Source organism: Aquarana catesbeiana, linkage group LG01 (assembly GCF_042186555.1).
Source record: "Aquarana catesbeiana isolate 2022-GZ linkage group LG01, ASM4218655v1, whole genome shotgun sequence".
NCBI lineage: Eukaryota > Metazoa > Chordata > Amphibia > Anura > Ranidae > Aquarana > Aquarana catesbeiana.
Window position 1 is genome coordinate 314,873,387 of NC_133324.1, and position 26,865 is coordinate 314,900,251.

At 42.3% G+C, this 26,865-nt stretch overlaps 1 protein-coding gene across 1 annotated transcript in view; it reads left to right on the forward strand.

Annotated features, from left to right (window-relative positions):
- GLTP (glycolipid transfer protein) overlaps nt 1–26,865 on the forward strand; it is a 97,884-nt gene that overhangs the window by 69,293 nt on the left and 1,726 nt on the right. Inside the window, exons 2-4 of the mRNA XM_073629660.1 lie at nt 4,688–4,746; nt 12,982–13,115; nt 26,169–26,319. Of these exons, the coding sequence (XP_073485761.1) occupies nt 4,688–4,746; nt 12,982–13,115; nt 26,169–26,319 (344 nt within the window). The remainder of the gene's footprint in view (nt 1–4,687; nt 4,747–12,981; nt 13,116–26,168; nt 26,320–26,865) is intronic.

Below are 26,865 nucleotides of genomic sequence, written 5' to 3' on the forward strand. Positions count from 1 at the left end.
CCACACACGCTTGACACAATCTGAGCCAAATAAGTTTATCTTGGTCTCATTAGACCACAGTACATGGTTCCAGTAATTCCTTGTCCTTAGTCTGCTTGTCTTCAGCAAACTGTTTGCGGGCTTTCTTGTGCAGAGAAGAGGCTTCCTTCTGGGACGACAGCCATGCAGACCAATTTGATGCAGTGTGCGGTGTATGGTCTGAGCACTGACTGGCTGACCACCCCCCTTCAATCTCTACAGCAATGCTGGCAGCACTCATACATCTGTTTCCCAAAGACAACCTCTAGATATGATGCTGAGCACATGCACTCAGCTTCTTTGGTCGACCATGGCAGGGCCTGTTCTGAGTGGAAACTGTCCTGTTAAACCACTGTATGGTCTTGGCCACCATGCTGCAGCTCAATTTTAGGGTCTTGGCAATCTTCTTATAGCCTAGGCCATCTTTATGTAGAGCAACAATTCTTTTTTTCAGATCCTCAGACAGTACTTTGCCATGAGGTGCCATGTTGAACTTCCAGTGACCAGTATGAGAGCAATTAACACCAAATTGAACACACCTGCTTTCCATTCACACCTCAGACCTTATAACACACAGAGAGAGAGAGAGAGAGAGACCCCTGCCTTTACATGCATATGAACTTTAATAGCATTCCAGTCTTAGTCGGTAGGGTTCAATATTGAGTTGGACCACCCTTTGCAGCTATAATAGCTTCAACTCTTCTGGTTTAGGAGTGTGTCTGTGGGAATATTTGACCATTCTTCTAGAAGTGCATTTGTGAGGGCAGGCACTGATGTTGGATGAGAAGGCCTTGCTCGCAGTCTCTGCTTTAATTCATCCCAAAGGTGTTCCATCGGGTTAGGTCAGGACTCTGTGCAGGCCAGTCAATTTCCTCCACCCCAAAGTCGCTCATCCATGTCTTTATGGACCTTCCTTTGTGCACTGGTGCGCAGTCACGTTGGAACAGGAAGGCCATCCCCAAACTGTTCCCACAAAGTTAGGAGCATACAATTGTCCATAATGTCTTGGTATGCTGACGCCTTAAGAGTTCCCTTCACTGGAACTAAGGGGCCAAGACCAACCCCTGAAAAACAACCCTACACCATAATCCCACACACACACACACACACACACACACACACACACACACACACACACACACACACACACACACACACCAACCAACCAAATGATTTAACCCATGGGTGCTCAACCTGTGGCCCTCCAGCTATTACGGAACTAAGTGTCCCATGAGGCATTGCAAGCCACTGACAGTTGCAAGTATGACTCCCAAAGGCAGAGGTGTGATGGGACTTGTAGTTCTGCAACAGCTGGAGGGCCACAGGTTGAGCACCCATGATTTAACCAGTGCACAAAGCAAGGTCCATAAGACATGGATGAGCGAGTGTGGGGTGGAGGAACTTGACTGGACTGCACAGAGTCCTGACCTTAACCCGATGGCACACTTTTGGGATAAATTAAAGCAGAGACTGCGAGCCAGGCCTTCTCGTCCAACATCAGTGCCTGACCTCACAAATGTGCTTCTGGAAGAATGGTCAAACATTCCCATAGACACACTCCTAAACCTTGTGGACAGCCATCCCAGAAGAGTTGAAGCTGTTATAGCTGCAAAGGGTAGTCCAACTCGATACTGAACCCTACAGACTAAGACAGGAATGCCATTAAAGTGTGTGTGTGTGTGTGTGTTGTATAAAGGCAGGTGTCCCAATGCTTTTGGGGTGTGTGTATGTGTGTGTGTGTGTGTGTGTATGTATGTGTGTGTGTGTGTATGTATATGTATATATATATATATATATATATATATATATATATATATATATATATATATATATATATATATATATATATATATATATATATATATATATATATATATATAAAATTTGCTACAACTAGCAAAATTTATGGGTGTTCTTGTGTGATTTCGCCTCTATCCAGTGTGTACTAGGTGTTGATTAGCAGCCTCACAATAGGCAAGCCATGTTAGAAGGTTACGTGATACCTGCCGGCCCTTCTCTGTAGCATTGCCTGATCAGGTATCATTCCTTTTGTTACAGACGCCAAAAAAAAATAATGAAATAAATTTGATACAGTAGGCCATTCCACTCTGACCTGCAGCGACAGAAATTAGGATTTAACTCATTATTTATTCACAGTGTGGATGCCGATGACTGCATTCAAAAGACTGGGCTCACTAGGTAATTTTCCACTGTTGTGGGACATCAAGGCATTCAGGCTTGAATATCTGAGCAGAGACCAGGGGTGTGAATGCAGCCAAGTGATGGAAACTGAGGAACCAGCAGAAGATGAGAAATTACTAAAACTCGTGTGTGTGTGTGTCTCCTGGGTTAGATTTATGTGCTCTTGAGCTTTGGCTTACTAAAAGTTTTTGGTATAAATGGTTACAGGTATTGTCTTGACCACTTTAAAAGTTATGCTGGTTAATTTGAGACCAAACAGAAAATTTGGATATGGTGGGACATTTCTAGGAAAACGAATGGCTCATTCCTCAATGTTCGTTTTCTGAAATGTGGTAAAACTGCCACTACCCCCGCCTTCTCCATTAAAGCCCAACTATGCACAAAATTGAACTTTAGCATGGATGGATTACATATGTTACCTGTTTATCCAGTGTCCCCCTTCTCCAACATTTGATACTAAGATCCCAAGGAATTCTGTTCCAAAGGCTTTCCCAGACTTATTTTTTTTATACAGGGGTCTTCTCAGTCCCCCTGTGTAGTATCTACATCACTGATGTAACTACATTGGCCCAATCTGAAGTGTGGGAGTAATTAAGTTTTTAGTAATGAGGCCTGGTTCACACTGGTGCAACATCTACTCTGACTTTGGGAGCACATGACGTGTACAAATCAATGGTTCCCTATGAGAGCCGTCTTAATTGTTCCGACCTTAAAAAAGGTTCCTGCACTACTTTGGTCCGTTTTTAGCTCATTCAATATCATTGAAGTCGGATCAAATTCGGATCCTCGTTCTAACCATCTGACTTGTGACATCCGACATGGTGATTGCAGCAGCAGGAAAAGGATTTTATGTCACACTGGGATTGTTTTGATTGGTCAAAAGACAAGTCAGACTATCTCAAAGTCGGAGCAAAATCGTATCCTGTTAAAGTTGGATGGAAGTAGGACCGATGTTGCAGGGCAAAGTCGGATCGACGTGTCGTACCAGTGTGAACCCAGCTTTAGATGGTTTTTATTTAATTAGTAATTGATTATGTTTTTCTTGCATCTGTCAGCGCTGATTGCAAGCTCTACCCACCCGACCACATATCACTCTCCAACACCGGCTGTATCTGCATTGCATGGCTATATGGGCAATGACAAAAGAAAAAGGAACTGCCCTGTCATCACCCACAGCTGTAACTAGATTTCCTCTGAATCATGGGACATGTAGTCTAGTTTGCATCACCAAGATCAGAGGAGAACGTAGGTCGTGCAGCTCTTCCAATTGTCCGCAAAGATTAGGGCAGTAGTGATGTCCTGGGACTTTTGTAGATGAATTGAGTGCTGCAAGTCATGTATTTCATGTATCAGCAATTGGATTTTACTTTATTGTGAAGAGAAAAAAAAAAAAAAACAGTTCATCCTTGAGTTGGGTTTTAAAGGGGAAGTAAACCCTGATGGGTTTTACCCCTTTTTATCCCCCTGCAATGTAAAAGAATAATGGGCTAGTATGCATCACATTAAGCCCATTATGTGGCACTTAGCTGCAAACAAAGCACGCAATGTACCCCGCTGGTGGAAGCAATTATCTTCGCCCCTCTTTCTTCTGGGGCCATGGACTCCAGCTCTGTAACTGGCCGAAGCTGCGTGACGTCACTATCGCATATGCGCGTAGGAGCCGCCAGTCACGGCACGCGCGTAGGAGCCGCCAGTCACGGCACACGCTGCGGAAGAAATGGCACGGAGGGTCATTTCTTCACTGCGCATGTGCAGATGACATCGGCGCAGTGTACATGAAATATCTCCTGAACGGCGCACGTTTAGGAGATATTTTCAGTACATATAGGTAAGCCTTATTATAGGCTTGTCTATATGTAAATATGTCTCGGGGGGGGGGGGGGGGGGGGGTTGGGCTAGGGGAGGTTTACAACCACTTTCAGTATAATTGTGGACAAAATGAAAATGTTACATATATGATGCAATCGGTCAGTAACATTAACACAGCAGTTTTTGTAATATGGTGGAAATTCTGCAGTGAAATCCACCACAGCGTGGGTCAATGAAGTGTTAGACTATGCCTTAAAAGTAGCTATTTCAGAAATGTGACATTTTTTTAAAAAATTTTTATTTTTTTAAACCTGCAAATATAAAATGGGAACAAAAAGTCACACCTGGTTATGGAGATTCATCAATGATTTTGTAGATCAAGATTTTCTTCCTGTTGTTTTTTTTTTTAATTATCTTTATAAATAAGAATTCCATTTTCTCTTGCTAGTAGAGTTCTTTTTCCACTCTACTCGGTTTATGGTTCGGAGAGAGTACCTATGCTGGGATACGTCCATCTCACTGAGAATCTCACTAATTATATTGCAAGCTGTCCCTCATTTTTGAAGAACCAATAACCCATGCTTCAGAAATTTAGGTACAAAAAAGAACAATAACCTGTTAATTAACAATGCTTTGTTTCTTCTTTTCTGTTTTTCAGACTGCCTTGGATCTGCCGTCTTTTCTCCAATCAAAGCTGATATTTCAAAAAATATAACGGTACTTTTTCATATCTTAAAAAAACAAAACAATCTGGTCATAAGACGGCTACGGTTTCAGTTTTTCTGTAAGTGGGTATTAAAGAGTAATCTCCTCTGGGTATTGCAAGGATTTTTAAAGAAACTTTGTTGCTGATTCCTACTCGTTTTCTGCTCTGAAGAAAATCCTTTGATAATGTCACCCCCTTTTCATTTTCACTTTGCACATTGACATTATCAATCAGCTGATGTCCTTGCAGTGTTCTAATGAAGAAAACTGCAGGGTTGGCATCCCAGTAGAAGTCCTAAACCCTTTGGAAAAATACATTTTTCTTGTAGAGGATGCCTAAAATTCAACTTGTATCTTAGTGTACACTTCTGGGAAAATGAATGAGCCAATCACACAAGCAGAAAATGACATTTCTGTTCATCTCATTTGGGGGACATAATTTAATTTCATTGTTTCAAGAAATGATGCATCCTTAAAGTGTTACTAAACCCAGTAATATGAAAATAGTTAATCTGCCCCCCACAGTGCCCACAGCTTATAAAACGTATTCTTACATTTAAAATACTGCCATCATTTTACACTTAGCACTTGATAAACAAGCAATGCCTTGGTATACAAGTAGTCATGTCGCAATTGAGTATAAGGTACAACATTTAGCAACTTGCATGGTTGATGAATATTACCGGCACATCCAAGTTTGTAGGCATCCGGGGTAAAGCTGTCCACATTGACCAACCATCGACATCGCCCCTTCCACTCTGCGCTCCACGAGCGCTTCAAGCCTCGCTTTCAGATCGCTCTACTGCAGGGTAGTCTTCCCAGTCACAATTGCAGACTGACAGCAGTGAGAGTCGGCGGTGTGAAGGATGGTCTACTTGGACAGCTTTACCCCAGATGCCTGCATACTTAGATGTGCCTCTTTTTAATCATCAACCATGTGAGTTGCTAAATGTTGTACCTTCATTAAATGTAACCATATTGCTACACTTAGAGGCGCTTCTCTTCTCTTATATTCTGTAGCTCCTGCTGGATTTTGCTTCTAATACCCTTGTGGAGGCTTCCATTTGTGGATGGACATTTTATGGTTACACATTGCTATAATCTTTTTATATGGCCTATAAACTGAAAGACCTATGAATAAATGGTTGTGGAACAAATCATCTAAGTTTCCATTATTTCTTATGTGGAAATTTGCTTTAATATAGTAGTGCTTTGGATTACAAGCATGTTTCCAGAATGAATTATGCTTGCAATCCAAGGTTTTACTGTACCTTTTTTTTGGCTGATCTGTATACCACGGTTACATGATTACCTGCACAGATTGTCCAATGCTGAGAGTTCAGGTAGGAGGAAATTTTCTCTATGTGCCTGTATACACACCCACATGTGTGATGTTAATATCATATGACCTGGCTAGCTCTGGGAACAAGTTGATGTTCTCTCCAGCATAAAAGACACAACTGAGCATGTGCAGGTTGGCTACCCTGCCTGTGTTAGCTGGCTTCCTCAGACAGTGCAGGAGGGGGAGGATCTATGCATACAGGATAAAACGGACGTTTTTTTTAACAGTGCAGAGGATTAACCCCTAAGTTCCACAGTGAGTATAACAAGCATGCTATGCTGCATATACAGACTGATTTTACTGTTGTGGGTTTAGTAACACTTTAAGGACTCTTTCACATGGGTGGACTCTGCCTGCTCAGCGGAGGATCTGCCCTCTAATCCCCGCTGAGTAGGTAGATAAGTCCATATCCGCTCCGCTCAGCTTATGCAGAGCAGACACAGCCTGCTTTCCTCTGTGGGCGGTTGGAATTAAATGGACCACATGTCCGTTTACATCCAACAGTCATGCGATCTGATTTGTCATATGGATTGGGAACAGATCCCCCATCTGTCTGTTTTTAGTGGATCAGATGTTGGCGGGTATCAACGGACATATGTCTGTTTACATCTACCGCTCCATAGAGGGCAATGGATGGTCCAATCGGGTCCACCTAAAAAAAAAAAAAAAAAACTGACAGGCGGACCTGATCGGTCCACCCGTATGAAAGAAGCCTAAAAAGATAAAAACACAATGGGGGTGATGTACTAAAACAGGTGCACACAGAATCCAGTGCAGCTGTACATAGCAACCAATCAGCTTCTAACTTCAGCTTGTTCAATTAAGCTATGACAATAAAACCCCGGAAGCTGTTTTGGTTACTATGCACATATACCAGTACTAGACACCAGATTCTGTGTCCACCAGTTTTATTAAATCTCCCCCATAGTTTACCAAGTGCCTCTTGATGTGGATTACCTATTATGAAGTATGCTGTGGGATATATACATTCATTACTATCATTTTATGTGTTTTGTTTGTTTTTGTTTTTTTTAAATACCTGCGTACAATTAATAGGAATATTTTATATGGGATTTCTTATTTATAACTGCAAAATTATATTTTTTACTTTAAACTAGTCCCTAGGGTGCATTATACCAGTGATTTTAGGTCATCCAAATCAAATGCAAGAAAGTGTACTTGCTTCATCCAGTCCCTTTTGAAATCAACTTTATAAAAATTGAGCGTCTATGTAACAAAGCAGTGAGGACCTCCCCATCGGTGACATTCTGTTGGGCTGGTAGCCAAGGACTCTGCCTAATGATCCACTGGGACAGCGTGCTGCTATTCATGATTATGTAATATAAGAGAACTGGGCGTCTTGGAAACAATGGCATATCCTCAAGCTGCTTAGCACCAGTGATGGTCATTAGCCACTCACCATCCAGATTTTCTACAAGCATAATTGCTATCACTAAGGGCAGTTGGCCCTCTTCATTGTAAGGTAGAGTGCTCTTTTGTGGTGGGGACTGAGAAGGCTAATCTCTCATTGCAGTTTTTATAATTTTATTATTATGCAAATGTTTGATCCATTTGAAATATCTTCCCTCTCTCCTGTGGCTATTCACTACTGAACTATTTTCTTAAAGTGCAATTATCTTGAACAAACACACAAGCTTTAAGTGACAATGAAGGTGCAGGAAAAGTAGACTATGAACCTTTTACCTAATAAACTGACATACACAAAATTGTCTATTCATAAATGTCATACATTCAGACAAACAAATCTATCACGCTGCAATTTGGCTAAAACTGGAAAAAGGGCAAAGAAGAATTTGATGAAACTTCTCTAAATTATGTGGAGGACGTAGAACAGTATCTCTACTATAAGAAATGGTACAATAGGATGTGAAGACTAGCTGTGACAAGGCTCTCGGCTGACTCTTTGATGTGAAGATCCTGCATCATTATTGTCCTTTTGGTACTTCCCTTTACAGAAGAACTCCGGGCAAAAAAAAGTTTTCTCCCATCCAGTGCTTGTTTTTGCCTTGGGGATCTCAGAGCAGATATATAGTCGCCTAATTTGCTGGTCCCTGACGCTCCTACAACCCCCTTCCCCACGCACGCTCTAGCAGTCTTGTGCATGGACTGTTCCTGAGGTCACCACGCCCATAGACCAGCTCTGGATGTGAAGACGGCAGGAACAGTCCACCGCTGGACATGGGGAAGCGAGGTTTTCCGAAGGATTGGGTAAGAATAGCCTTTTCGTGCACCCCTAGACTGCTCCACTGCATGGGAGGAAAACAAAAATCGTGGAGTTATGCTTTAACCACTTGACCACTGGGCACTTAAACCCCCTTAATAACCAGACCAATTTTCAGCTTTTGGTGCTCTCACATTTTGAATGACAATTACTCAGTCATGCAACACTGTATCTATATGAAATTTTTGTCCTTTTTTTCATACAAATAGAGCTTTCTTTTGGTGGTATTTAATCACCACTGGGTTCTTTATTTTTTGCGCTATAAAAGGAAAAAGACCGTAAAATCTGTAAAAAAAAAATAAATGCATTTTTCTTCGTTTCTGTTATAAAATTTTGCAAATTTAGTAATTTTTCTTCATATATTTTGGCCAAAATTTATACCGCTACATAGCTTTGGTAAAAATAACCCAAATCGGTGGATAATATTTGGTCTTTGTGAAAGTTATAGAGTCCAAAAGCTATGGTGCCAATATCTGAAAATTGATCACACCTGAAGTACTGACGGCCTATCTAATTTCTGAAGACCCTAACATGCCAGAAAAGTACAAATACCCCCCAAATGACCCCTTTTTGGAAAGAAGACATTCCAAGGTATTTTGAAAGATGCATGGTGAGTTTTTTGAAGTTGTCATTTTTTCCCACAATTCTTTGCAAAATCAAGGGTTTTTTTTTTTTCTTTTTTTCACAAAATTGTCAGCAGGTTATTTCTCACACACAGCATATGCATACCACAAATTACACCCCAAAACACATTCTGCTATTACTCCCGAGTATGGCGATATCACGTGTGAGACTTTTACACAGCGTGGCCACATATAGAGGCCCAACATGCACGGAGCACCCAGGCCAATTCTGACATTTCTCTCCTACATGTAAAAATCATAATTTATTTGCTAGAAAATTACATAGAACCCCAAAACATTATATATGTTTTTTTAGCAAAGACCCTAGAGAATACAATGGCGGTCATTGCAACTTTTTATCTCGCACGGTATTTGCACAGCAATTTTTCAAACGCGTTTTTTTGGGGGAAAAAAAAACAGTTTTGTGCTTTTAAAAAAAAACAAAACAGTAAAGTTAGCAAAATGTTTTTGCATAATGTGAAAGATGAAGTTACGCCGAGTAAATAGATACCCAACATGTCACCTTTCAAAATTGCACATGCTTGTGGAATGGCGCCAAACTTCGCTACTTAAAAATCCCCATAGGAGACGCTTTAAAATTTTTTACTGGTTACATGTTTTGAGTTACAGAGGAGGTCTAGGGCCAAAATTATTGCTCTACCGATCGCAGCGATACCTCACATGTTGTGGTTTGAACACCGTTTTCATATGTGGGCTGGACTTACGTATGCGTTCGCTTCTGCATGCGAGCGCACGGGGACAGGGGCGCTTTTTAAAAAAAAATTTTTTTTTTTTTATTGTTCATTTTACTTTATTTTAGTTTGATGCTTTTTTCCACAAAAAAATTTTTTTGATCACTTTTATTCCTATTACAAGGAATGTAAACATCCCTTGTAATAGGAATATGGCATGACAGGTCCTCTTTACAGTGAGATATGGGGTCAATAAGACCCCACATCTCACCTCTAGGCTGGGAAGCCTGAAATAAAAAAAGATCCTGGCTTTGATCGTAGCGGTGAGTCAGTAGAAGCATCGGGGGGGGGGGGGACCCGTAAGAATGATCAAGCAGTGGAACAGCCGCTATGATCGTTCTTATGGTGTAGGAAATCGCTGGCTGAAAAAGCTGATATCTGAATGATGCCTGTAGCTGCACCCATCATTTAGATATCCCCGCACAAAATCAAGGACGTCGTATGGCAGCCGGCGGGCGGGAAGTGGTTAAAAAGCATTTTTTTTTTTAAACACAAAGTTGTCCATTTATATAATATTTCTAACACACAGCATGTACATACCAAAAATGACACCCCAAAATAGATTCTCCTACTCCTCCTCCTGAGTTCGGTGATACCACGTGTGAGACTTCCACAGCCTGGCCACATACAGAGGCCAAGTATAGCAGAGCATGGCTGAGCATGGCGGGGTATCGCAGAGTAGTGCAGGGTTTTGCAGAGCATGGATGGATGGATGGCAGTTGTCACAGAGCAGCGCTGTGGGCAATACAGATCCAGCCCACAGCGCTGCTGCCATCCGATCCCTCCCCCTCTCCGCTCACAGTGTACCGATCAGTACAGAGAGGGGAGGAGAGGAATCGGCATCATGACATGACGCCGGTTTGTTTACATGTGTAAAGCAAATAGTACATAGTAAATGGCCATTTACCGGGATCCATGATGCGCCGGGTCCTCTGGTCACAGATGTTCTCAGGTGCGCGCCCCAGGGGGACTGTACGCCCTCCCAGAGTTAAGCAACCGCCCTGTAGCCTTCATTTGGCTATGGGCCGGTTGTTAAGTAGTTAAAGAGGAAGTTGCATAGTAGGTGAGGTTGAAAAAAGCATCAAGTCCAACCCATGCGTGTGATTAGATGTCAGTATTACACTGTATATCCCTGTATGTTTTGGTCGTTCAGGTGCTTATCTAATAGTTTTTTGACGCTATCGATGCCCCCCGCTAATACCATCGCCTGTGGAAGGGAATTCCACATCCTGGCTGCTGTTACAGTAAAGAACCCTCTACGCAGTTTTATGGTTAAACCTATTTTCTTCTAATTGTAATGAGTGGCCATGTGTCTTGTTAAACTCTTGAAAAAGTTTTATCCCTATTGTGAGGTCACCAGTATGGTAATCATAAATTGAAATCATATCCTCTCTCTCAAGCGTCTCTTCTCCAGAAAGAACAAGTTCAGTGCTGAAGTGATGAAGAAAAACCTTTCTACATCACTAATATCTTCCAGACCCTTTATTAGTTTTGTTGCCCTTCTTTGTACTCACTCCATTTCCAGTACATCCTTCCTGAGGACTGGTGCCCAGAACTAGACAGCATACTCTAGGTGCGGCTGGACCAGAGTCTTGTAGAGTGGGAGAATTATCATTTTATCTCTGGAGTTGATAGCCTTTTTAATGTATGCCAATATTCTGTTTGCTTTGTTAGCAGGAGCTTGGCATTTCATGCCATTGCTGAGCCTGTCATCTATTAGGACCCCCAGGTCCTTTTCCATCCTAGATTCCCCCAGAGGTTCTCCCCCCCAGTGAGTAGATTGCCTTCATATTTTTGCCACCCAAATGCATTATTTTCAATTTTTCTACATTAAACCTCATTTGCCATGTAGTTGCCCACCCCATTAATTTGTTCAGATCTTTTTGCAAGGTTTCCACATCCTGCGGAGAAGTTATTGCCCTGCTTAGCTTCATATCGGACGCAAATACAGAGATTGAATTGTTTATCCCATCCTTCAGGCCTTTTTAGAACAAATTAAATAGGATTGGTCCCAGCACAGAACCCTGGGGACCCCACTACCCACCCCTGACCATTCTGAGTACTCCCCATTTATCACCACCCTCTGAACTCACCCTTGTAGCCAGTTTTCAATCCATGTACTCACCCTATGGTCCTGATGGGTTTTACTTCCTCATCCTTCTTTTTTTTTTTTTTTTTTTTTTTTAACTGCAAAGTAAAAGCATAATGAGCATGCATTATGCAGTATGCATCGTTACACCTTACAACCACTTTAAGGCTAGGTTCATGTTTGTGCAATTGCAGATCTGTATAAATGTACTACAATCCATTATTCCTTCTTTCCTATGAGTCCTGTACACATCTATGCAGTTTCCTGCAATGCATTTTTTTGGAAAGATGCAGGGACTTTTTTTTACACACAGCACAGTGCTTTTTTTGCTTCATAGACTTCGATAGTCTCGTCAAAAGTGCATATATGTTTTTGCTGCGTTTTTCCTACGTGACAACAGAGACCTCCTAGCAACATCAACACATAGCTTGCCATTAAATGCTACATGAATCCTCTTCCCTTACTGAAGATGACCACAACCAGAAGTGCTAGGGGATGTTTTTCCAAGTGATTTCTCAGCAAAATAAAGCATGGAGACATGAATGGATGGGGGAGTTTGCTTTGAATGTTGTAAATGAAAATGCAGGTTTAGTTTGTGGTGCTCAGAGGCAGAGTAGTTCTGCTTTAACTAGTGAGCAAAAGAGATAAAAACACTTTAAACTTATGCTCAATCAAGTACATTTTATGAGTTCTCCAGTGTCCTTTTTAGAAAAGGTATTGCCTTGCAGCATCTGGATTCTGCTTTCCCTTGCTGATGTTAGTTGGAGTCCAGGAGAGAAGTTATCCGGCGGTTGCGTTTTTTTTTTTTTTGCCTTCTATTTACGTCCTTATTATCCATATATATATATATATATATATATATATATATATATATATATATATATATATATATATATATATATATATATATAATATATAATATATATATATATATATAATTATTATTATATTATTTTTTTTTTTTTTTTTTTTGAATGTCCTTTCTGAAGTTCCTATTCCATCTCCCTTTTTATTTCATCTTCCTTTCCTACTATATTCATTCAGACAGGTTTGCTTTTGAGGCTCCATGCCCATGTTTGATCCCAGTAAGACATATGAATTAGATGGCAGATATAATTAAATTGGTTCTAAGGTGCATTGTCCAAATGTAAAATGACATTCTTTAATTTTTTTTTTATTTTTTTTTTGCTTTATGCTAGAAAATACGCGAAGTATATGAAACCAACCCTACCAAGTTCAAAACACTACAGCAGATTTTGGAAGGGGAAAAGGAGATGCATGGGCCACAATGGCCAAAGGTTGGAGCAACCCTATCCCTTATGTGGCTAAAGAGGTGAGATAATCAGACATCAATTGTTTGCTGATGCATTTATTTGATTAGGACCTCTTTGAGTTTTTGTTTTGTTTTTGCAAAACACAATTTTCATCAGCATGGTTTTTACAAAACAAATATTTTATAAATGTATTTGAACACACAATTTTCATTGAGTGGTCTTTTAAATAGTCCTCAGTCAAGCAGATAAAAAAAATGGAAGCAAAAAAACTATAAAACTTAGATGACAATTTAGAATCCGACATGTCTTCCATGCAATAAATCATTTGTCCACGAGTGACATAATAATATGTATTAAGGTAAAAAAATGTCCCACTACTTGTATCGCTCCCTTTATACTTTCCTGAGTCCTATCTTGATCCATCGCTGTGCCCATCTACAGTCTCTCTCCTTCTCCTCATAGGCTCAGACACAGCAGTGGGAGCCATTGGCTCTTGCTGCTGTCAATTAAAGTCTATGAGAAGGGGGTGGGGTCAGTCCTTACGGTGTGTGTCAATGGACACACACAGCCCAGCTTGGGATCAAGCCAACAGGTGTGCCACCATAAAAAGGGGCTTCCTTTGGTGGCACACAGAAGAGGAGGAGCCAAGAGCGCTTGTGGGTGACCCCAGAAGATGAGGTAATGAACAGCTCTGTGCAAAACCATTGCACTCTCTAGAATCGGGGAGAGAGAACGATTTCCCTGCAAGGCAGAGCCGGCTACACAGGGAGGTACTAGGGCCAGGTAGGAGAGAAATGGAAGGGGGTTGCACACTGTGCATGGCGCACTCCTGAACCCATGCACTCTGTACACAATGTGCACTCCTGAACCCTGCACTCTGTACACAATGCACCCCAGATACAACCTACCCTTTAAGGGCAATCATACTGCTGATTTGGCCCACACTGAAATCGAGTTTGAAATCCCTGATCTACATGTTCATTGGACCAGGATTCAGTTGGACCATCGCTATTAAGCCAACCTTCTGGAAGGAAGCAGGAGTCCCACAGCTGAAAGAGAAGCCAATCAGAGTCTGGCTTGGGTGAAACTTCATGTTCCAGCCCTGTCTGCCATACACATTCCAGGCATGGAAAATTGGTGGGAGAACTTTTGAGTCAACAACCCGGTGGAGAATGCTGGTCGTGGACCTCTTGGCTTCCAGGTTCATTAACAAACTGACCAAGTTTGTCCCCAGTTCAAGGAATCTTCTAGCTATTGTAGTGGATGCACTGGTGACTCCATAGGATCAGTTTAACCTAATCTATGCCTCTCCTCTGCAGCTTTTTTCTGCTCCTGTTCCTTTCTCACCTGCTTCATAGAATCGAGAAGGAGGCCATACCAGTGATTCTCATTGCACCTAAATGACCCAGGCAAACGTGGTTCATGGACCTTGTCAAGCTTCTGGTGGACTCTTTGTGGGTTCTTCCAGATCACCTGGACTTTCTGTCCCAAGGACCTGTTTACCACCCTGCTTCTCAGTCACTGACTTTAGGATAGGGGTTTAGCTGATTCTATCACTAAAATTTTGAAAGCTAGGAAATTGACATCTTGCAAAGTCTACCATCACACTTTGAGAGAGTATTTCTTATGGTGTGAGACAAGGAAATTCCATCACAGGAAACACCCTGTAGGATGCATTCTGCCTTTTTCTTCAGTCAGGCCTTGATCAACATTTGGCCCCGAGTACCACCAAGAGTAAAATTTTGTCCCTAACAATTCTCCTTCAGTTTTTCAAAGACTGCCCATTGCTCCTTAGTGAAAGCCTTTGTACAGGGCGTCTCTCATTGCTCCCCCTGTATGTTCCCCAGTGACAGCATTAGTTATTCAGAAATCGATCAGGGATATTCCTGTATCTCTATGCTTACATGGTTCATGTGCTACACAAAGAAAAGGTTGTATTGAGGCCTTAAACCTCTGATCTTCCCAAGGTGTCCTTGGTTCAAGAAGAAAGAAAAGAGTTGTTTCTCTATATATGCACTGCTCCAAGACATCCTAAGGAGCTTTCCCTCTGTTCGAGTTCATCTCCCAGCTACAACTTCTGGTTGTAAACAGAACACTAAATCTAATACTGAACAAGGGCGCAATTCATTTGTGCATAGTATGGCTGGTAGAAGAACAGAGAGAGGGAGAGACATCAGAGAATACACAGAGAGACTGTGATTAAGTGGGAAGGGAATAGTTTAATAGGTCTCAGCCCCCAAAGCTTTGGTGCAATGCTATGCCCAAAGATGAGCAGCTATCTGGTTTCACAATGTGAATTGGGTTATAACAACGTTATCTATCTACTAACCTGTGCAGAATAATGGTGCTTTGGGTTTACAAACACTTTAAACAAATTTGACTCATATTTAGGGTGTAACATGTTACAGATACACCTGCCCCAGAACCCCCGGTCTGACAGCTAGCAGGGGACCTTCTCCCTCCCGCTAGCTGTTGCAACCTGCAAAAAACACGGCCGTGCAAAATCTGGTGCAGCTCTGCATAGAAACCAATCCGCTTCCAGGTTTTTGTTTTTTTTTGTTATGTTAAAGCTTAATTGAACAAGTTGGAAGCCGATTGGCACAGAGAAGCTGGAGATAAGGACTATTGACGTCCTAGCAAGGGCCAAGCATCTTAGCGCTCCATTCATCCTGTTATCAACAGATGCTGAAAAGGCATTTGACAGGGTGAATTGGACTTTTCGTTTGGCAACCTTGCGACATATTGGGATGCTGGCTTCTATCTTATCTTGGATTTCTGCTATTTACTCGACCCCCCCCCCCCCCCCTACTGCTACAGTCAAGGTGAATGGAGTTGCCTCCAATTCCTTTACTATAAATAATGGAACAAGACAGGGGTGCCCTCTTTGCAGTTTGAGGACAATTTTTAATATTTTTTTTACGGACCCGCTTGTCTTTCTACCAGTCCTTTTATCTGCATTACGTGCTTATGGTGACCTGTCGGATTTTAAGGTCAACCTGCAAAAGTCAGAAGCCCTCAACGTCTCTTATTCCTTGCTCGCCTTAGTAGCAACTTCCCTTTACTGCTGGGCCCCTCAAGCCATTCAATACCTGGGCACCAAGATTCCTTCCAATCTCTTCCACTTCATTTTCCAATACAACTTCCAGCCTTTACTAAACATATTTTCTCTGCCGACTTAGACAAATGGAAGACTCTGGCTTTTTCTTGGTTCGGTAGGTCCAATGTTTTAACATCATGCTGCGGCTTCTGTATCTTTTAGGAGCACTGCTAGTTAAGATTACTTTTTTTTTTTTTTTTTTGTAAGCTCCTAATGGACTTTAACCACTTAACACCGGAAGATTTTCCCCCTTAATGACCAGGTCATTTTTTTTGCGATACGACATTACGTCGCTTTAACTGACAATTGCTTGGTCATGTGGCGCTGTACCCAAACAAAATTAATGTTTTTCCCCCCACAAATAGAGCTTTCTTTTGGTGGTATTTGATCACTTCTGCGGTTTTTTTTTTTTTTTTTTTTTTTTTTCTATAAACAAAAAAACTGACAATTTTGAAAAAAAAAAAAAGAAAAATTTTTACTTTTTGCTATAATAAATATCCCAAAAGAGAAAAATGTCTTCATCAGTTTAGGCCAATATGTATGCTACCTATTTTAGGTAAAAAGAAATCTCAATAAGCGTATATTGGTTTGCGCAAAAGTTCTAACAACTACAAAATAGGGGATAGATTTATGGCATTTTTATTTATTTTTTTACTAGTAATGGCGGTGATCAGCGTTTTTTAGAGGGACTGCAACATTGCGGCAGACTGGTCGGACACTTTTTTTTTTTGGGACCATTGACATTTATACAGCGATCAGTGCTATAAAAATGCACTGATTACTGTATAAATGTCACTGACAGGGAAGGAGTTAACACTAGCGGCGATCAAGGGGTTTATTGTGTTCCCTGGGAGGTGTTTCTAACTGTGGGGGGAGGGGCCTGACGGGGAGTAGAGAGATCGCAGTTCCTAATCACTAGGAACAGACAATCACTCTCTACTTCTTCAGAACGGGGATCTGTTTACATTGAACGATCCCCATTCTGCCTCTATGTGGAGCGATCGCGGGTGGCCGGCAGACATCGCGGCCGCCGGCCACGCGCATCAGCGCCCCTGCTTTAGCTGTTTAAAGGGCCGCCGTACAGCTACGGTGATTCGCAGGAATGAGCCAACCTGCCGCAGTATGACGGTGGCTGGTCGGCAAGTGGTTAAAGTGATTGATTGTAATGCTTTGAGGGTTTTTTTTTTTAAATAACTTGCCTCCACTGTGCAGTTCCTTTTGCACAGAGTGGCCCCAATCATCGTCTTCTGGGGTCCCCCGGTGGTGCTGGTAGCTCCTCCCCCGCATCGTATAACCACCTAGGAGAAGCGCTCTCCCAGGGGTTAACCTTGCAGGCGCGCTCCCGAGTCTAGCATTCGGCATCCATAGACGCCGAATCCCGGACTCGGCACCGCATCATTGGATTTGATTGACAGCAGTGGGAGCCAATCTATCCAATCAAGAGCCGAGAACCCCGGGCAGAGGAAGAGCATGTCTCCCCTGTAGGAAATTCCAGGGCTCAGGTAAGTAAAACGGGGGGACCGGTCTTTGCCAGGTGTTTTTTCACCTTAATGCATAGGATGCATTAAGGTGAAAAAACACAAGGGTTTACATCCTCTTTTAAGTATGTTTGGCAAGGCAAACCTTCGTGCCTCGAGATCACTTCTTCCGTGACCAAAGCTTAGAGGAGGGGTTGGTCTCCCTGACCTGACCCTATATTGCACGAAGGGTCCACATGAACAGAGTGGTCAACTGGTGTAGACATTCAACGTCAAAATATGGGTCTCCCTGGAGCAGGAATGGGTACCGGTCTTCTTAGCCGGCTTTCCATGGACTGGGATTTTCTTCTCCACACCTTTTTGACTGAACCCACATTGCTGGAACTTCGCAGGTACTACAGGATAGCTGAGATGTCCAGCTTTCCCTCTCCATTGACGCCTATTATCGGCCACTCAGACTTTGTGCCAGATTTCTCTGACAAAGCTTTTCAGCTCCAGCCAGACCTGAACCTGGTTAGCACTTCTACCTTTCTTGGCCCCTCTGAGTGCATTAAGCCATCGGTCTTGTGTCCCGCTCTCAATTCCTCTATTTTAGGCAAGCTGAAGATTTTTTTAATTGTCCCACTTTCTTTGGTCCCTCCCAGAAAATGCTTTTTTACGTAGACAACCCACTTGGTTTGAAGACCACTGCCTGGGACATGAGCCCTTATAGAAATCTCTATTCTATGCTTATAGTATTTTACGTGCAGTCACATCTCAACATGACCCCCCATATTTGAGTGAATGTGAAAGAGGCCTTAACATTACGTTATTCGGAGGATCAAAAGAACCATATCCTTTTTTTTTTTTTTTTTTTTTTTTATAAATTCTGTTTATTGTTTTTTCTTTTTTATATCATACAACAATGGGCTCGTCCAAGGACCATGCCCATAAAGGTCAACATGACCTCATTGTCTATCTAACAAAGACCAACTATCTAACAGTCATTCCCCCCCCCCCCTTCCCCACCCCTTGAACCACAGCTCGACATATTATCATATTTCCATACAGCAATTTTCATGGTATATACGCCCTGTTCCCCCTGTGACAGAAATTGTAACATTCAGTTTCTCTAATATCCAAATGTATTATCAGACATTAAGTGATCAGGACCTTCCGGCATTTACTGTCCAACACAGGATATCACTTTGCTTAAATTAAATTACATTAAATTAAATTATTCCCCCATTAACCCACCGTTCTATTGGATTTAAACCATGCTTGCCACACCCTATCAAATTTTTTCATGCATCCTCTGGCCTCGTATGTTGCTTTGTAATATGGGAGCATGGCATTTACCAGACCCTTCCACGCAGCAAAACTCGGGGCTTTAGATTTTTTCCACTCCAAGAGAATGGCTTTCTTTCCATAGAAAAACAAGACTGTTCGCATGGCCCGTGAGGGTACAACTTCATCTACCAATCCTAGCAAACACACCTTGACATTCATTGGGATCGGTACTGATATCACTTCAGAAATACATGTCGTGACATCAGTCCAAAATTTTTGAATGTGTGGGCAGCTCCAAAAAATATGGTCAGTGTCAGCTGGCGAGTAAAAGCATCTCCAGCATTCCGCCGACACTATGGGAAAAATCTTATTCAGTCTAGCAGGCGTGTAATAGCTTCTATGAAGGAATTTAAACTGAATCAGCCTGTCTCTCGCCGATACCAGATGCTTAAATGGCTGCGTCCATAAATCATCCCAATCCTCTCCCTGTACCTCTGGGACTTCTCCCTCCCATTTTTCTCTGCATCTAGCAATCGCTTTTGGTGTTACCTTAAAGAATTCTTTATAAGTATTTGAAAGAGGCTTGACTAGCTCCACGTCTGATAACATAGTTTCAAGAGACGAGGGCAAGGATTCTACCCTCTCCTCGCAAAACTGCATCTGATATGCATGACGAATTTGCAAAAACCTAAATAGATAGGAGTTTGGGAGATCATGCCTTGACTGTATTTGTGAAAAAGTTAAAAGTTCACCATAGATTGTAATATCCCCCAGCGTTTTGATACCTTTAATTGCCCAAATCATAGGATCCGGTAAGTTATAAAATTGTGTTAACCTTGGGTTCATCCATATGGGAGTTGACGGTGACACTCCCCCGTAACTGGGGCATGCTAATTTAACTGCTGTTTCCCAGGCCTTAATAGTGGCCTTCATTGTCAAAGTCAAAGGTAACTCAGACCTAGAGCCCCTAAACAGAGCAAACTTGAGACTTTCATAGGATCCCAAGTGTGCCGCTTCCAGTACTGTAGCTGCGTCTCCATCCTCAGTCGTCAGCCACCTGTGCGCAAAGACCATCTGTCCCGCTATGAAGTATTTTTGCCAATCTGGCAATGCTAGACCTCCCTGATCTCCTGGTTCCTGCAACACCTTATACCCAATTCTTGGAGGCTTAGGGGCCCAAAGGAAAGACGAGATGATACTGTCCAGCCTCCGAAAATATGATTTCGGAACCCAGACAGGTGCATGTCTCAGAAAATATAGTACCACCGGGAGAAATTTCATTTTCAGTAAGCAGATGCGGCCTATTAATGATAGCGGGAGTTTTGTCCACGTCAGCACCTTCTGCTTTAACAATGTTATCAGGGGTGACAGGTTGAGAGATATGTAGTCTTGAATGTTCGCTGTGATCTGTATGCCAAGGTACTTAATGGAGGAAACCCACTCTAACTGCAAGTCAGGGTCTGCATCTACTCTAGCCCCCGGGTCTATCGGTAGGATTGATGATTTATTCCAATTCACCTTGAGACCTGAAAACATTGCAAAGCGATTAATAATTCCCAGTGCTGCTCTTAAGGAGTCCCTGGGGTCATCCAAAAAGAGCAGCATGTCATCTGCGTAAAGTGCCAGGGTTTCCTTTATGGTGCCTACCCGAATGGATTTTATTGCGCTGGCCGTTCTCAATGCAACTGCCAGAGGTTCCAGTGCAATGGCGAACAGAAAGGGGGATAGCGGGCACCCCTGTCTAGTTCCCCTACCCACCTCAAAAAAATCCGAGGTGGAGGTTCCCAATCTGATTGCTACTTTTGGATGATTATAAAGCATGGCCACCCATCTCCTAAAGTAGGGCCCAAACCCCATAATTTCCAGGACCTTAAACATGAATGCCCAGTCCACTGAGTCGAAGGCCTTTTCAAAGTCAATAGATACTACTATTCTAGTACCAGGGGTCATTGAGTGAATTTGTAAATGGGTAAATAATTTCCTTAAGTTGGTGTCTGTCGACTTCCCCGGCATAAAGCCGGTTTGATCAATGTTGATGATCGAGGGGATTACTGCAGCCAGCCTCATGGCCAATACTTTAGTCAGAATTTTAAGATCTGTATTTAATAATGCTATAGGCCGATACGAAGCACATTCCTGTGGGTCTTTCCCTGGTTTTAGCAAAAGGACCATATAAGCTTCCAACATGGAATCAGGCAGGGCGTCATGTTCATGACAGTATGCCAGTAGTGTGTTAATTCTCGGGGCCAAGACCTCCACGTTTGCCTTATAAAAGTCTGCTGGAACCCGTCTGGGCCAGGAGCTTTATTTGGGGGAAATGAAAAAATTGCCTGTTCAATTTCCTTCTTGGTAATTTTGGCTTCTAATGTATTCCTGTCCGCATCGGTAAGTTTTGGTATTGGCAAGCCCTCAAGTAATGAGTCTAAGTCAGTCGGGTCATAAGCGGGGATTGGAGAGTAAAGAGAGGAATAGAACCGGGTAAATTCCTGCATAATCTGTTCTGGTTCACGAAGTATGGATCCTCCCTGTGTTTTAATGAGTGGAATATTTGTAATCTGTCCAGGGTCAGCGACCAACATGGCCAACAGTTTCCCATTTTTGTCTCCCTCTGCGAAAACCGTCTGCGCCCCTTTAACCATTTCTACCCGGGCCTGTCCCGTGAAATGTAGTGAAATGGATCGTCTTGCTTCCAGCAAGGCGTCATAAGATGTTCTTGTAGAGGATCCCGCATGGGCCTCTGCAGCTTCTCTTTCTTTACTCTCCAGAATTTCTATCTCTTCTCTATCCTGCTTACGTGTTGCTTTGATGGCTGAGATAAATTCCCCCCTTGTCATTGCCTTGAAGGCATCCCATACAACGTGAGGTTCCGCCGAGTCAACATTAGAGGACCAATATGTATTCATGGCTTCGGTCACCTGAGCGGAAACTTGCTCATTTTGTATCCAGCCGGGTGAAAGCCTCCATCCCCCTCCCCGTGTTCCCGAACCAAGGATCAGAGTAACCGCTAGGGGACTGTGATCAGTCAGGCCACCAGCTAAATACTCTGTGCCTTTCACATATGGTAATAAGAGATTATTCCCGAAAGCAAGATCAATCCTTGCTGCAGATCTATGTGCCGTTGACACGTGTGAATAGCATCTATCCGTTGGATGCTTCCAACGCCATATCTCTGTGAGACCGGCCATAGATTGCCATCCATTCAGGTCACTGGAGCTTCCCCTAGATGGGTTAGAGCTATCCAATGCTGCATCAAGAACCGCATTGAAATCTCCCAAAACCACCACAGGAAGGTGAGCATAGGGTGCTAATTTAGGCAAGAGGTCATATAGTATTTTAGCCTGAAATGGAGGAGGTACGTAAACACTTATTATCACGATAGTTTTATGACATATATCTAGAACTACTGCTGCATAGCGACCATTTGGATCTGTGAATACCTGATGTATCGTACAAGAGAGATTTTTGCATATCAAGATGGAAACACCCCTAGCGAACGTGGAATAGGTTGAGTGTATTGCCCTTTGAATCCATGGTTTGCGCAAAGAAAGGATTCTACTGCCATCTAGGTTTGTTTCCTGTTGCAGTATTATATGTGGGCGGGTCTGTTTAATGTATTGGAATATGGAGGCCCTCTTGAGTTTGTGATTCATGCCCCGAACATTCCAAGACATAATCTTAACCTCCGCCATCATTGTATCTACCACCTTCTGTCATCAACCGGATGTTTATCCATATAGGGGGGTCACCCCAACATACCTTATCCATCACTACTGTACTAGAAGCCAAAATAAAACATGAATCCCTATGTCGAGCTGTGGTTACAAAACTTCCCCCCCATGCTTTTATACCAGAAACAAAACACCTCAGTCCAGTATATAGCTTATTCCCTAAACAAAACAGCAGCATCAAAAAAAAAACTTGCGGTGACCTCCCGCTGCAGCAATCGAAAGTTCGGCAGCACTTTAACTGATCCTTTGGCACCTCCACACACTCCTACTGTATTAGTTAGAGTCCATTAAGGATTTTCCTAAGGACTACTTGAATTCCTAACCCACAGAGCATGTGAATTATTCAGGATATGCTGGTAAGAGAAAACAACTTATATTAAAAGAAAAAAGAAAAACAAAAAGGTTTTCCTCTCAAAAACGGAAGTCCCTGAATATAGAGACAAAATCACCCCTTTTAACTCCACAAGGGATGTATAACATGTGCGTCAACAATTTAACTGTGTTCAGCATTACCACATAGCACCTCCACCCGCACTGTACACCCCATAGCATAAATTATAATAATAATAAAAATAAAATAAAGTGGGGGTGTCAATGAGAATTACTACTTGTTAGGGATTCCTTGTAGGAGAGTATGAGCCTTCATGTCAAGTTATGGTGGTGTGAAGCACAACTGATCCATGCTTCCTCATCAATTCTCATAAGCATGGACTCCATAAAATATAGCCGAAAACAAAAAATCCCCAAGAAAAATTAAAGATATCAAAAAAGAAAAAGAAAGTATAACATGAATGAGAGAGAAAAAATGAGAAGAAAAGCAAAAGCCAAGTTCACAAGGCCTCACCCCGTAGCATTCACTTCAGGAGGACGATATCTTTGTATATTCAGCGTGTTAAAGTTCCTTGTCCATCCATTCACTGGCCTCCTCTGGATTCTCAAAAAATTTCACCGACCCTTTGTGCTGGATCCTGAGTTTGCTAGGATATAGCATACTGTATTTGACTTCTTTTTCTCTCAGGCGTCTTCTGACTTCATTGAAGGATCTGCGTTTTTGCTGTGTCGCGGCTGAGAAGTCTGGAAACAGCATTATGCGTGCGTTGTCATGTTTCAGCTCCTGTGTCTGCCTGGCCTGCATCAGGATCATGTCACGGTCACGGAAGTTCAAGAAGCGGACCAGGAATGGTCTGGGGAAAGCCCCTGGGTGTCTGTTGCCCATCGGAACCCTGTGCGCTCTTTCAACCACATATGTAGGGGGCATGTCTGGCATAGCTAGCAGTTGTTTAAAGAAACGTTCAGCAAACTGTGCAGGTCTGTCCCCCTGAGCTCCCTCTGGGAGACCCACCACTCTTATATTATTCCTCCTCTGGCGGTCTTCTGCATCTATTGCTTTATGCTGAAGGGATCTGACCTGATCTCTGAGCTCTACAATTTGCGCTCCATAATCATGTGAAGTGTCTTCTATGTCAGAGACACGTGTTTCCACGGTGGTTAGTCGACCTCGGATCTTATCCAGATCATGCCTGATTAGATTGCATTCTGATGAGAGATGATCAATGCGCCCCATGAGCTCTGCTTTGCTAGCATTGATTGCCTCAAGAATCGGCCTTGTGATAGCTTCTGCGTCCACTGCAGGGTTCAGCTCACCTGCTCCCTCTGTCCCCCCTGCATTCTCTGTGTGAGCCATCTTACCAGGATGTGTCTTGGCGCGCTGCTCTTTCGGAGAGGAAGACAAGATGGCGGGGGCCGGGCCAGGCGCTGTGTCCTTAATAGAGCGCGTCTGCCGCTGATCTAACGGAGCCTTGCCGGACTTTTTCGATGTTGAAGAGGGCATCCCCAGGTACAGCGTTCTCTCCCCCACCAGATCTGAAGTTTGTGGGTCAGAATATATGCTCTGTAGTTGCGGATGATAAGCAGGAGAGCGGAGCTGTGGAAAGGTGCGTCCTGCCTCAATCACATCCGGCCGGAAGTCCGAATCTGGCTATCTTCAACCGCATACCTTTTTAAAGAGGAGATCCAGGATCCTTTAGAAAAACGTAAAAGTCAGTAGCTACAAATACTGTAGCTGCTGACTTTTAATATTATGACACTTGCCTGTCCAGGAATCCAGCGGTGTCTTCGACCCCTCCCCCCCCCCGGGTGGGTGGAGCTCCGCTTTTAAATAAAGAATTTAACAATCTTTAAGAAGCTGGTTGCACAGCTGCACTAGATTTTGCACACTTGTTTTAATCAATCCCAGAGTATCGAAAATTGCCTCACCCTGTTTCCATTATTGAACTCTTCAATTTAATTATATTCTTGGAGTTCATTAACCACTTCCCGCCCGGCCTATAGCAGTAGACGGCTGGGACATGGTTCAGTTATCTTGACTGGGCATCGTATGACGTCCAGCAGGAAAACAAGCCAGGGGGCACGCAGAACGGCAATCGGTGGTGTGGTGTGACACACCGCATCTCCGATTGTGGTAAAGAGCCTCTGATGGTGTTTTTTTACCACGTGATCAGCTGTGACCAATCACAGAGTGAACCAGGAAGTGCCGGTAATCTGCTTTCCTCGGTTCGTGCTGACAGGGAGCTGATCGGCGGTCCTGTCAGAGGGGGAGTGTGCACTGATAATCAGCACATTGATTATCAGAGGTGCCCACCACAATGCCAGTCAGTGCCCACCCAAATCGGCAGTCAATGCCTGTCGGTGCCCTTCACAGATGCCCATCAGTAATGCCTGTCAGTACCGCATCAGTGGCCATCAGTTCTACATATTGGTGCCTCCTCATCAGTGCCCATTAGTGCAACCTCATCAGTGCCCGTCAATGACGGAGAAAATATTTTTTTTAACAAACTAAGAAAACTTTTTTTTTTTTTTTTTTTTTTATTTCAGTCTTTTTTAGTTTGTTTAGCAAAAAATAAAAAAAAACCCAGTGGTGATCAAATACCACCAAAAGAAAGCTCTATTTGTGGGAACAAAATGATGAAAAATGTAGTTTGGGTACAGTGTTGTATGACCGTGCAATTGTCATTCAAAGTGTGACAGCGCTGAAAGCTGAAAATTGTCCTGGGCAGAAAGGGGGGGAAGTACCCTGTATTGAAGTGGCTAAGGGACATATACAGTAAGTGCTCTCCCCTTAATTTCTATGAGCCACTCTTACTCTTGCTTCGCCACCAACTGGAGAATGATGAAAGTGGAATGGGGTTATCTGGACGTTTACAGATTTGTTTACCAATGTCCAAGCTCAAGCAGTAGCATAACCCAGTGTTTCCAAGCTACTTAACCCTGTGTCCTTTATTGAACTCCAAAAAAATAATTTTACAGTAAGTCAAAAATCCTGTTTTTTTTTTTTTTCTCCATCAGTCATAAAACCTGGAGCCTCTTGTTATTGGTAGGTGGTAAAAAAACAAATGTACAACTTTTTTTCCTATACCGAGTTATTTTCTTTTTATAACCTGTAAAATGGCAGATGGAAATCACTTTTGTTTTTATTATAAAACAAAAAAAATAGTATGGATCTTTCTTTACGCTGTTTCTGCTCTTCTTCTTGCATCACAGAGGTCTAAAGTACATTCAGGTTTTATTACAAAGCATCTCTGATGGGGAGAGAGATGAGCAAAACCCAAATCTCATGAAAGTCAACGTGACAAAAGCCTATGAGATTGCACTTAAGAAATACCACGGCTGGTTGGTGCAAAAACTATTCCAGGTAAGGCATTTAAGATAAATGATTAAAGTGGTTTAAAAAGAACTAGACTTCTTTTTTTTTTTTTCACAACATATTTTTTATTGAAAGGTTTTGAAAATATTCAAGGTATTCATTAAGTAAGAGAGAACTTGGAGATACAATAAGAGTTCAATTTTTAACAATAGTAAATGATCATGAACAGAGATTGATTTAGGATTGCAATATGTCACGATAGAAAGTCTGAAGTTAAAATGCAAAATGGGGAAAAAATGTGAGGGAGGACTCTAGAACAAAACAAATCATATAGCAAACAATATTTGTAGGGGGAAATCAATATATAATAATATAAAAAAAAAATCCTTATTTATGATAGTAAACCTAATTAGTGATATAATAAAAAAACAAAAAATTTAACTTTTTGGCCTAAACCGGTCAGTCCAAGCACAACCCTGAGTCGTAAAGGTATTTGGGAATATATAATAAGATGGATGGGAGCAAAGGGTTTTTCTTTCACAATTCCCATAATGTGGTTATAATCATTAGAGAATTTGTACGAAACCCATTTGT